Source organism: Bos taurus, chromosome 2, assembly GCF_002263795.3.
Source record: "Bos taurus isolate L1 Dominette 01449 registration number 42190680 breed Hereford chromosome 2, ARS-UCD2.0, whole genome shotgun sequence".
NCBI classification, from domain to species: domain Eukaryota; kingdom Metazoa; phylum Chordata; class Mammalia; order Artiodactyla; family Bovidae; genus Bos; species Bos taurus.
In genome coordinates this window covers 611,421-623,665 of record NC_037329.1, presented here as the reverse complement: position 1 = coordinate 623,665, position 12,245 = coordinate 611,421, and the positions used below count along the sequence as shown (strand labels likewise).

At 40.9% G+C, this 12,245-nt stretch overlaps 1 protein-coding gene across 4 annotated transcripts in view; it reads left to right on the top strand.

Moving 5' to 3' along the window:
* OCA2 (OCA2 melanosomal transmembrane protein) overlaps positions 1-12,245 on the top strand; it is a 280,525-nt gene that overhangs the window by 81,277 nt on the left and 187,003 nt on the right. For all 4 annotated transcript variants that reach the window (XM_059877646.1, XM_024979497.2, XM_024979496.2 and 1 more), the window contains 3 exons: positions 418-474; positions 1,884-2,008; positions 7,321-7,459. In XM_059877646.1, coding sequence (XP_059733629.1) covers positions 418-474; positions 1,884-2,008; positions 7,321-7,459 — 321 coding nt within the window. The remainder of the gene's footprint in view (positions 1-417; positions 475-1,883; positions 2,009-7,320; positions 7,460-12,245) is intronic.

Sequence of the window (12,245 nt, the reverse complement as noted above, 5' to 3'; positions counted from 1 at the left end):
AAACTTTTAATTGTTGCTTGTGTGAACACCTAGGTGCAAAAGGCCACATTCTATCCTATTTCCTGCCCTGTTTCTAGCTTTGTGACTCTGAGCAAGTCACTTTTCCTCTCTGCCTGACAGTTTCCTGGTCTATAAGTCAGAGTAATTATAACGCAGATGTTTACTGTGAAGTTCAGGTGGAATGATAATGTACTTTGGGCACATACTCTTGGACAAATGTAAAGGTGCAAATCCTCTAGTAAGGGGCTTGATTCAGAGAGTTAGTAAGTGGATCACACTCAACCAAAGAGTGAGACGTTTGATGAGGTGGTAGGTTTCATATAGAGGCCAGAGCTCAGATGTGTAAGTGGTCACTGATATCATTTCAGGATGGTGCTCTGAAACATTCTTTGTCTCCTTTTTCTCTTTTCCCTATAGATGATCTTAGTAGCCATATTTTCAGAAACTGGATTTTTTGATTATTGTGCTGTAAAGGTATGTATGATGTGGCATTTAATAGTTATGTATCAATTGATACTTTTTTTCTACCATTACATATTTAGTGAATAAAACTGTTTTAAAGCAAATATTTTAAAATTCTGTCCTCCTTTTCAAAATCACTGCTGCAAACCTGGGTATAATTGCTATGCTAAGTAAGGTGTCTTTGAACATCACTTTCAGATTCTCAACAAATAACCAAAGAAGAGGATCAAGGAGACTAGTATTCAAGTTGAATATTTGTGTGATGGCGTTCAACTTGGCAGGTTGAGAACTATGCACCAAAACTGTTTTGCACTTCAGAGTATCTAAATATTTTAAGTCATCAGTTCTGATTACTCTGCTTTTAGGTGAAATAATTTCAATGATTACTTTACGACATTGAACATATAAGCATTCATTTTTATAACTGGGACCCTGGGGAATCCTTCACCATTTTCTGACTGGTAGAATTTGTGTTGATCCTATCATCAGAGTTGGGAGGAAAAGACTAATGTAGACTAGGGCTGGGCTTGAATTCTTTTTGAAACTGAAAAGTTCTTTTATTTATTTATTTATTTTTGTTGTCTAGGGAACTTTATTCTTTTTTTTTTTTTTTTAACTTTACAATATTGTATTGGTTTTGCCATATATCAACATGAATCTGCCACAGGTATACACGTGTTCCCCATCCTGAACCCTTCTCCCTGCCCCCTCCCCATACCATCCCTCTGGGTTGTCCCAGTGCACCAGCCCCAAGCATCCAGTATCGTGCATCGAACCTGGACTGGTGTCTCATTTCATATATGATATTATACATGTTTCAACACCATTCTCCCAAATCATCCCACCCTCTCCCTCTCCCACAGAGTCCGAAAGATTGTTCTATACATCAGTGTCTCTTTTGCTGTCTCGTATACAGAAAAATTAGTTATTTAAGAAGCCCTTTTCAAACTTTGAAAGATAGAACCATATCGTGATTTTTGCCAATTTTGTGCACTATCTTGCACCTCCCAGGTAGCTATCTTGCCTCTTCCTCCCAATACCTTGGTACTAAAAGCAACCCCTAGATCCCCAAAGATCGGCAGACTCTAGGGTCAGGTGAATCCCAAAGTCACAGCCCAGGCTGTCCAACCAAAAGGAGTGTGTAAAAAGATACAGACATGACAGGTTGTCACCTTATGAGAGATAGACCATCTCAAGGTACTGAAATGAGAATTGGAGGGAAGAAGTGTAGGCCCGCACAGGTTTACAGGTTCAGGTCCAGCCATTACTGCCTCATCTCAGCAGGTTTAGGAGTTTGTAGGTCTAAGTTTTAATCCGCCATGTAGTGTTTATTTAGACCCTTAGTTCTCAGAGTCCCTAATGAAAAGTTGCATCTGTTTTCTGGCCCCATTGGTCCTAGCTTGTTCTGTATTGCATTCCAGGTATACCAATTGTCCCGAGGAAGAGTGTGGACCATGATCTTCATGCTGTGTCTCGTTGCTGCTGTCCTTTCTGCCTTCCTGGACAATGTCACAACAGTGCTCCTCTTCACTCCCGTGACCATAAGGTATGCAAAGTGGCCTTGTGTGGACATCAGGGCAGCTGATGTGCCCTTGTGCTGGCTGCCTTCCTCCCACATGATCGGGTCTGACCTTGCCCTCCTCCCACATGATTGGGTCTGACCTGAACATCCACTGGGACTGTAGCTCTGACTGCACAGCTGTGATGGCAGTAGCAGTGGTTGCAGAAGTGCCTACAGGAATCAGGACACACAAACCTTTATGCCTGTGGGACAGAGCATCAGGGGCCAGGAGTTCTACTGCATGGGCTCTATGGGGTTCTCAGCCAGAGAGCAGGAGGTGGGGCTACTGTCTTGCTCTGGCAGGATCCTTGTGGGATTACTGGAGGGTTGCATGACCTGGCCTGGCAAGGCCTTGCAAGATGACTTTGGGAAAGAGAAATTCAGTTTGATTCCATTTTGCTCTTTTTAATTCCACCCATTTCATTTGTGGGACTGATTGCATGGGGCCTCCTGGGGCTTGGGCTTCAGCCTGTGATTGTGCAGCCCCTTCCAAGGTCATGGACCTACACTTTTATCTAGACTTTATGTCCTTTATTTTAAAGATGGTTCCTAGCATATCATGGTCTTCCCCTGCTTAGACTCAACATGTGCTGGTGCTGGCTGGTTCTAGAGAGACTGAGGGGTTATAGGTATGCCTGGTGGCTTCTGGGAAGCTAGGTAGTAAGGACATTTGTCTAAATGTCCTCACTTCAGCTGAGGACAACTCACTTCAGCTGCACTGATCTGGGTTGTTCCATCAAAGAAATTAAAATAAGCTAGTGTTCTGAGGATTCTACCAGATAAGAGATTCTCCTGCTTATGAGGCATGAGACACAGCAAGTTCAATGTCACCAACAAGGGGCTTCTTACAGAGCTCAGGACTAATTCTGGGTGATGCCTTTGGTGTTTGGGAGAGTAGTGACCCTCAGAGGAGGAGTAAGTTAGAATGTGGAGTAGGGAGAGGAGAAGGAAGGGTAGAGAGGAACAGAGAGTTAGTAGCATCTCGTGGATTGGCCTGCAGTGTTATGAGTTAATCTGTTGCCCAAGCTTCTGCAAGTCTGGCTGCATTGTCATGGTCCACGTGCAAGTATGGATTTGAGGGGCAGGATGCTAGATTTAGCCTTCTTGCACAGGAGGTGCAGCACCTCCCAATACCCAGAGGTATAGTTCTTCTGAGGGTAAATGGTGGATAAAGCATATGCTAAAACCAACCCTGCCCCTGGACACCTCAGTGGGCAAGAGGCAGTTCACACCTACCACCCTCCAACCAGGGCAACTCTGCTGCTGACAGTGGTTTGAAACCATCTCACAATGTGCCAGACTCCAGCAAGTCACTACACACCCTGATGATGGCACCCTGATTCTCAACATCCCTGTACAGCTTGCACAGCTGAGGGTTGTCTCAGCCTTGCTGGGATTTGTTTACATCCTCACTCTGCTAGGAACTGGCTTTGTAATTTTATGTAAGAATCAGTTCAGTTCAGTTGCACAGTCATGTCTGATTCTTTGCTATCCCATGGATTGTAGCATGCCAGGCTTTCCTGTCCATCACCAACTCCTGGAGCTTGCTCAAACTCATGTGCATCGAGTCAGTGATGCCATCCAACCACCTCATCCTCTGTCATCCCCTTCTCCTCCCGCCTTGAATCTTTCCCACTGAAAGATTGTTGCTGAGCCATGAAAGACGCCGGGATTCATGGTCTCTGGAGAAGAATTCAATCCGGGGTCAGTAACAAGGCTTGATCGCTCAGAGCTTTTGTGTATTTAATAAAGCTTTATTAAAGTATAAAAGAGATAGAGAAAGCTTTTGACATAGACATCAGAAGGGGGTAGAAAGAGTACCTGCCTGCTAGTCTATACCTATCAGTGAGTTGTTAATTAGAGAAAGGAGATGATTCAAAACTCAAAGTGGCACCAGGTCCCTCAACCACAACATACATTTTGAGATAACATTGGCACCAGGTGAATCATCCCAGGCCATAAAACGATCGACATGAATGTTGAAGAAAGGCAGGTTTCCAAGTAAATATATAGTTCATTAACATAGATTAGGAGAACAATGTATAAGTAAAACATACAGGTTTGTTAAGCCCTTATAGGTTCTGAGTCTTAAGCAGAACTGACTTGAAGAGAGAGTCTAGGGTAAATACATAGTTGATTAACATAGCTTAAGAAAAGCATTTCCATAAGAAAAATGCATTGATTAGCTCAAGGTTTGAGAAAAGTTAAGTTTAGGTGGAGCCAGGTATTGTCATGGCAACACAGAATTTTAAGAGAAACCTCCTTTTCATTTTGTATAGAGAAGGGGAAAAAAATCTGACACTTGTAGTTTGTTTCCTCCTGCCACTTAAGAGAGAGATAAGAAACATGCGACCCTTGCAGTCTATTTTCTCCATTTGGAGACCCCCTAGCCTTCCTGTCTGTTACCCTCTCACCAGCATCAGGGTATTTTCCAATGAGTCAGTTCTTTGCATCAGGTGGCCAAAGTATTGGAGCTTCAACTTTAGCATCAGTCCTTCCAATGTATATTCAGGACTGATCTCCTTCAGAATGGACTGGTTGGATCTCCTTGCAGTCCAAGGGACTCTCAAGAGTCTTCTCCAACACCACAGCTCAAAAGCATCAATTCTTTGGTGCCCAGCTTTCTTTATGGTCCATCCACACATGACTACTGGAAAAAATGTAGCTTTGACTAGATGGACCTTTGTCAGCAAATTAACATCTCTGCTTTTTAATATGCTGCCTAGGTTTGTCATAGCTTTTCTTCCAAGGAGTAAGTGTCTTTTAATTTCATGACTGCAGTCACCATCTGCAGTGATTTTGGAGGCCAAGAAAATAAAGTCTGTCACTGTTTCCCTTGTTTCCCCATCTATTTGCTTTGATGTGATGGGACCAAATGCCATGATCTTCGTTTTTTGAATGCTGAATTTTAAAGCCAGTTTTCACTCTCCTCTTTCACTTTCATCAAGAGGCTCTTTAGTTCCTCTTCACTTTCTGCCTAAGAGTGGTGTCATCTGCATATCTGAGGTTATTGATATTTCTCTTGACAGTCTTGATTCTGGCTTGTGCTTTATCCAACCCCGCATTTCACATGATGTACTCTGCATATAAATTAAATAAGCAGAGTGACAATACAGCCTTGATGTACTCCTGTCCCAATTTGGAAGCAGTCTGTTGTTCCATGTCCAGTTCTAAATGTTGCTTCTTGACCTGCATACAGATTTCTCAGGAGGTAGGTAAGGTGGTTTGGTATTCCTACCTCTTGAAGAATTTTCCACAGTTTGTTCTGACACAGTCAAAGGCTTTGGCGTAGTCAATAAAGCAGAAGTAGATGTTTTTCTGGGATTCTCTTGCTTTTTCTATGATCCAGCAGATGTTGACGATTTGATCTCTGGTTCCTTTGTTTTTTTCTGAATCCAACATGAACATCTGGAAGTTCTCGGTTCACATACTATTGAAGCCTAGCTTGGAAAATTTTGAGCATTACTTTACTAGTGTGTGAGTTGAGTGCAATTGTGTGGTAGTTTGAGCATTCTTTGGCATTGCCTTTCTTTGGGATTGGAATGAAAACTGACTTTTTCTAGTCCTTTGGCCACTGCTGAGTTTTCCAAATTTTCTAGCTTATTGAGTGCAGCACTTTAGCAGCATCATCTTTTAGGATTTGAACTAGCTCAGCTGGTATTCCATCACCTCCTCTAGCTTTGTTTGTAGTAATGCTTCCTAAGGCCCACTTGACCTCACACTTCAGGATGTCTGGCTCTAGGTGAGTGAGCACACTATAATTGCTATGTGGGAATAGCAATTCCATTTATTAGTATACAAATTGCATCTTTCATGATTAAAGTATTGGTGTGCTCAGATTCACTGTTTATATTATACTATTATATTCTTTATGACTCTCTAAGCTTAATCACATTTCTTCTGCCTCTGTCTGGATTGAGTAACATTAGTCTTTAGAGTTGGGCTTCCATGGTAGTTTAGATGGTAAAGAATCCTCCTGCAATGCAAGAGACCTGGCTTCGATTGCTACGTTAAGAAGATCCCCTGGAGGAGATACTCATTCCAGTATTCTTGCCTGGAGAATCCCCATGGACAGAGGAGCCTGGTGGGCTACAGTCCATGGGCAAAGAGTCGGACATGACTGAGCAACCAAGCACAGCACAGCACACCATCTTTACAGTTAGACATCCAAATCTGGCGTTGTTGATTAGCACACACGAATCCTTTTCTTGCTAAAAGCAGAGCCTGGGGCTTCCTTAGTTGAAAGCTGCTGCTGCTGATTGGAGTCTGATCCTCTTTTTTGAACTCCCTTCTCAACTTCTACACAGCTCTGTAGGCCAATCCTACTCAGAAAAGCTGCTGGCTATACTCTGAGCTGGAAGATAGTAGAAAGGACCCTTGAGGCACTTCCCTGGTGGTCGGGTGGTTAAGACTCTGAGCTTCCATTGCAGGGGGTATGGAATCACTCCCTCGTAAGGAACCAAGATCCCTCATGCCACAGGGCACCCCCACCAAAAAAGGTCCTTGAGTGCAGCAGGGGCTCCCCTTGCTGCCAGCATCCAGACTCAGGCCTGGCTTCTGTAAGAAAGTGGGCAATGTAATGGGTGGGTGGAGGAGACGCCGTGAGGTTTTCCCTGAACTTTCTTTAGAGCAGCCTTTCTCAACTGTGTGCTCAGTGGACCACTTGGGGAGCTATAAATGCTGCTGCTTAGGCCCATCTCCAGGGGTTGTTCTATCATGAGCTGGGTAGCAAGACTGTCAAGATCCCCAGACAAATCTAATGTTTAGCTAAGATGGAAAGCCACTGCTATAGAATGTGTACTCCTTGTTAGAATTAAGCACAGTGCCTCAGCATTTGATAAGGTAAGGTGGGTAAGGAGCTAGGTTGGCAGGTGTGGTGTGAGCTACTGGGCAACAGTGCTTTTTGCTCCAGCCCCACCTTGACTCAGAGGGGTCTGGTGGCAAAGATGCGTTCATCTGGGCCACTTCCTGCCCTGCAAGGGAGCCTGTACACCAAGTGCTTCCTCCAGACCTGTGGGGGTGAGGCAGGAATGTATTTTCACATGGATGGTTCAGATGGATTGTGTTAACTTTCAGAGAAGTGCTGAGAGTCAACTTTATCCTGTAGCTCTATAGCACTGTTGTCATTGTTTACCCCTCAGCATTGCCTTTCTCATAGATGTGTGTGTGTGTGTGTGTGTGTGTGTGTGTGTGCATGCTTCTTATACCTGCAAGTGCTTTGAAAATATTTAGGTCACACATATGCCTTTCACAATATGGATAGTGGGACTGTTTTCATTTTCCTTCATTTATGACAGATTGTGTGAGGTGCTCAACCTTGATCCAAGACAAGTCCTGATTGCAGAAGTGATCTTCACAAACATTGGGGGAGCTGCCACTGCCATTGGGGACCCACCAAATGTCCTTATTGTTTCCAACCAGGAGTTGAGGAAGATGGTATGTATCACTATAATCAGATTGTTTCCAATAAATATAGAACCCAGCTTACTTGCACATTTAGTAACATTTTACCAACATGGATATCACTTCCTCTTATGGAGTGTTCTTGGTCATCTTGAGAGTGGGAGGTTAGGTGACTGATCCTCTAATGTAGTGGTCTGAATTGACTTCATTCTCATTCTGATAAAATTTTAAGAAAATGATTACATTTTCTATTTAGTCATAGTCTGCTATAATATATTAATGGGAATTGAGGTTTCTTCCAACAATATTAATAACAAAATGGTCTGCTCCCTCTCATTTTTCAACTGAGGTGGATGAATAAGTTCTTCATTGATGAAGAACTTAAGTTTTTTAAAATAAGGGTGAGAAAATGAAAGTCTTTCTGGATTTTTGGTAAGCTCTTATTAATATATAATTTCTTGTAAACAAAAATAAAAACAAAGTATTAAAGAGAGTGCAAATAGTATTTTACATATCTTAGAGTTAAGGTTCGGAGAAGGCAATGGCACCCCACTCCAGTACTCTTGCCTGGAAAATCCCATGGACAGAGGAGGCTGGTGGGCTACAGTCCATGGGGTCGCTGGGAGTCGGACACGACTGAGCGACTTCACTTTCACTTTTCACTTTCCTGCATTGGAGAAGGAAATGGCAACCCACTCCAGTGTTCTTGCCTGGAGAATCCCAGGGACGGTGGAGCCTGGTGGGCTGCCGTCTATAGGGTCACACAGAGTCGGATACGACTGGAGCGACTTAGCAGCAGCAGCAGCAGAGTTAAGGTTAAAGTATACAATTAATTTTTATTTGTCATTCTTTGATCATTAGAATTTTCTCAATATCTCTTCTCTGAAGTATCAATAAAAATGCTTTCAAATTTGTATCACTTATTATAGGTGATACATTTATGCCTGTGTGTCTCTGAAGTGTGTTAGTATGTTTGTGTATATTTGCTGTCTTTCATAAAAATATTTAAGCCTTTGAGAGTTCATGGCTCCAAGGTGTTGAAGGGCATTTTGTGGGCCTACTGTGTTCTAGAGATTCAGGGTACAACTTAGATACTTTGGCTAAATTTAATACTCCCTGATTGCTCTGAAAGCCAACTGTGACACTTCACCAGTCTTGCTGCATGAGCTGAGCAGCAGGCCCCTCCTGACCATGTCACATGAGCACACCAGAAAGTGTGTGAACCCTGTAATTTGCTTTGTAATCTGTCACCCAGGATAGGTTGCATACACATGAGAGAGAGACCTATTTTCACAGGAAAATAATGTTTTATTATTTTTATTTTATAGTAATACATTTATTTTAGAGAATGTAAATCACACACACACACATATCAGAAATAAAAAATTGTCATAATCCCATCATCCAGAAATAAATCTTCTCAATATTTTGTTTAGTTGCTTGGTTTAGTCACTAAGTCGTGTCTGACTCTTGCAACCCTATGGACTGTGGCCAGGCAGGATCCTCTGTCCCTGCAATTCTCTAGGCAAGAATACCAGAGTGGGTTGCTGTTTCTTTCTCCAGAGGATCTTCAAGACCCAGAGACTGAACCCAGGTCTCCTGCACTGTAGGCATATTCTTTACCAACTGAGCTACAAGGGCGCTTATTTTGGTGCATGTAGTCTGCATGAATGTTTGTATGTGGATATAATAAAAGCTGCTCTGACCAAGATGGAGTAACAGGGACTGTATTTACCCTCTTGCTTGAGACATCCAAAAAGAAAATAAACCAAAATCCAAAAAACAAAACCAGAAACAAACCAAAACCAGAGAGTGATAATCAAGGTACTAGATATCAGGTAAAAAAGGGCAGTGATCCCTGAGAAATGGGAAACAAATGAAATGAACTTATGGTTGCCCCAGCTCACTGCCTTGAGAGATTTTCCAGGATGCAGTTCAGGGAGAGAGAACCCATGTGGAGCCCACCATATTTCTAGAGTCAAGGAGGTAGAACTTACTCTGGAGGGAACAAGACAGAGAACCAGAGAGGGGAGAGTTGGACACAGAGAGAACCTCTGAGTACTTGCAGAGGGAAACTACCTGTGTCCAGGGGAAGAAAAACCCAAAAGATTAGAGGGAAGAGTGCTTGATATACTGAGGGCCAAGAATAATGTCTGTTTCTGCCAGGAAGACTGTAAACCTCTTAATTCATGAGGTATTGGCCCTGATTCCACCTAATAAATTTTAAAGACCTCAAATAATCAAATTGTTTTTAAATAGTTTAACTACATCCAAAAACAAACATCAAGAATATTTATCAGATCAGATCAGATCAGATCAGTCGCTCAGTTGTGTCCGACTCCTTGCGACCCCATGAATCGCAGCACGCCAGGCCTCCTTGTCCATCACCAACTCCCAGAGTTCACTGAGACTCATGTCCATCGAGTCAGTGATGCCATCCAGCCATCTCATCCTCTGTCGTCCCCTTCTGTGCAAAAATACCCAACAACACACAAGGTAAAAATCACAATGTCTGACATCCAATCAAAGATTACCAGGCATGCCAAAAAGCAAGAAAATTTGATCTATCATGAGGAGAGTATGAACCATTTGGAATCAACCCAGAATAGACACAGGTGTTATAATTAACAGACAAGTGCACTAAAACCGTTTTTTTTTTTTTTAAATTTTTACTGTATTCCAGATGTTCATTAAGTTAAAAAGAAACATGAAAGATATTTTTTTTAAAGGCCCAAATCAAACTTCTAAAAATGAAAACTGTAATGTATGAGATAAAAATCTCCTGTTAGGATTAAAACAGCAAATTAAGAATTTCATAAGAAAAGATTAGTGAAATTAAGGACATCAGTTCAGTTCAGTTCAGTCACTCAGTCGTGTCCAACTCTTTGCAACTCCATGAACTGAAGCACGCCAGGCGTCCCTGTCCATCACCAACTCCTGGGGTTCACTCAAACTCACGTGGATTGAGTTGGTGATGCCATCCAGCCATCTCATCCTCTGTTGTCCCCTTTTCCTCCTGCCCCCAATCCCTCCCAGCATCAGAGTCTTTTCCAATGTTAAGGACATAGGTCCAAAATAAAACAAAGTGAAAAGTAATGAAAGACATTTACGAGCTGAAGGGAAACTCCAAGTGGCCTAATATATTTATAATTCTTATCTCTGAAGGAGAGGGGAACAGAGAAAGACATTTTAAGAAAACATGGTCTAAAATTTCAAATTTTATGAAAGATATAATCTCAGAGATTCAGGAAGTCCAATGAATTCAGAGCACAAGAAACATGAAGAAACTACACTAAACCATGTCATAATTGTTATACACATGAAACTTAAATAATATTATAAACTGATGATACTTTGATTTAAAAAAAGGCATAATGGGTTATTTACTTTTTCAAGACCTATACTTTGACTTGGATATTTCATTTTGGATATTATAAGAAATAGTTATTTTAAAAGTAGATATTTAAAAGATCTATATAAAACAGCTATTTTTAACAGCATAAAATTGAAAAACCTATGTAAAATATTCCAAGAATCAAGGAAGAAAGTGAAATTGCAAAATATTTTGAATTGAATTATGGAAACAAAATTTTTAGGGTTCCTTTCAAGCAGGAGTCAGCAAACTTCTTAAAAGGCCATATAATTACTATTACAGGCATATGGGCCTTATGGTTCCTGTTGCAATCTCTCAACTCTGCCACTGTTGCAGGAAGACAGCCCCAGACAACACACGAATGAATGTGCATGTCTATATTCTAGCCTGCAAGTGTAGTTTTCTGGTCCCTGCTCTAAAACAGTATTTAGAAGGGATTATATACCATTAAATACCAATTAAAAAAGAAGAAATGTCTCAAATTAGTGACCTCAGCTTCAGTCTGAAGAAACTAGATAAGAAAGAGCAAATTAAACTGAAAGTAAGCTGAAGAAACACAGCATGGAGGACAGGAAAAACAACAGAGAAAATCAATGAAAGAAAAAGCTAGTTCTTTGATAGGATAAATGATTCTGACAAACTTCTGGCCAAACTGATGAAGAAAATAAGAGAGAAGACATAAATTACCAGTATCAGGAATAAGAGAATTACATCACTACAGAGCACACAGACATTAAAGATATTGTTAGGGAGTATTGTGAACAACTCTATGTCAATAACTTTCACAATTTAGATTAAATGGACAATTCCCTTGAAAGACGTACTCTACCAAACCTCACTCAAGAGGAACTAGATAACCTGAGTAGCCCTATATCTATTAAAGAAATTGAATTTGTAATGAAAAACCTTCCCAGAAAGAACAAAGCAAAGCAAACAAAAAACTCAGGCTAAGATAGCTTTCGTGAATTCTACCAAATGTTTAAGGAAGCAATAATACTACAATACCAATTCTACACAAAATTTTATAGCAAATTGAAGAGAAGAGACTACTTCTCAACTTACTCTATAAAGGCCTGATGCCTAAAGCAGATAAAACCAGGATAAGGAAACTGTTGACAAATACTTTTTATGAGCACAAATAATATATTTAAAAATTAGCTAATCCAATTTAACAACTTATAAAATGAATAATACATAATAATCAAGTGGAATTTATCCTAGAAATGGAAGATTGATGCTATATTTGAAAATATCAACCAATGCAGTTTACTAGCAAACTAAGTGAGAAAATCCATATGATTATCTCAATAGATATAGAAAAATATTAGGAAAAGTCAACATCCATTACTGATCACATCACTCAATAAAGTAGGGAAAAAGTGAGCTTCATCAGCCTGATAAAGAGCATCTATGAAAATATTATGGCCAGCATCATAGTTAAAAGAG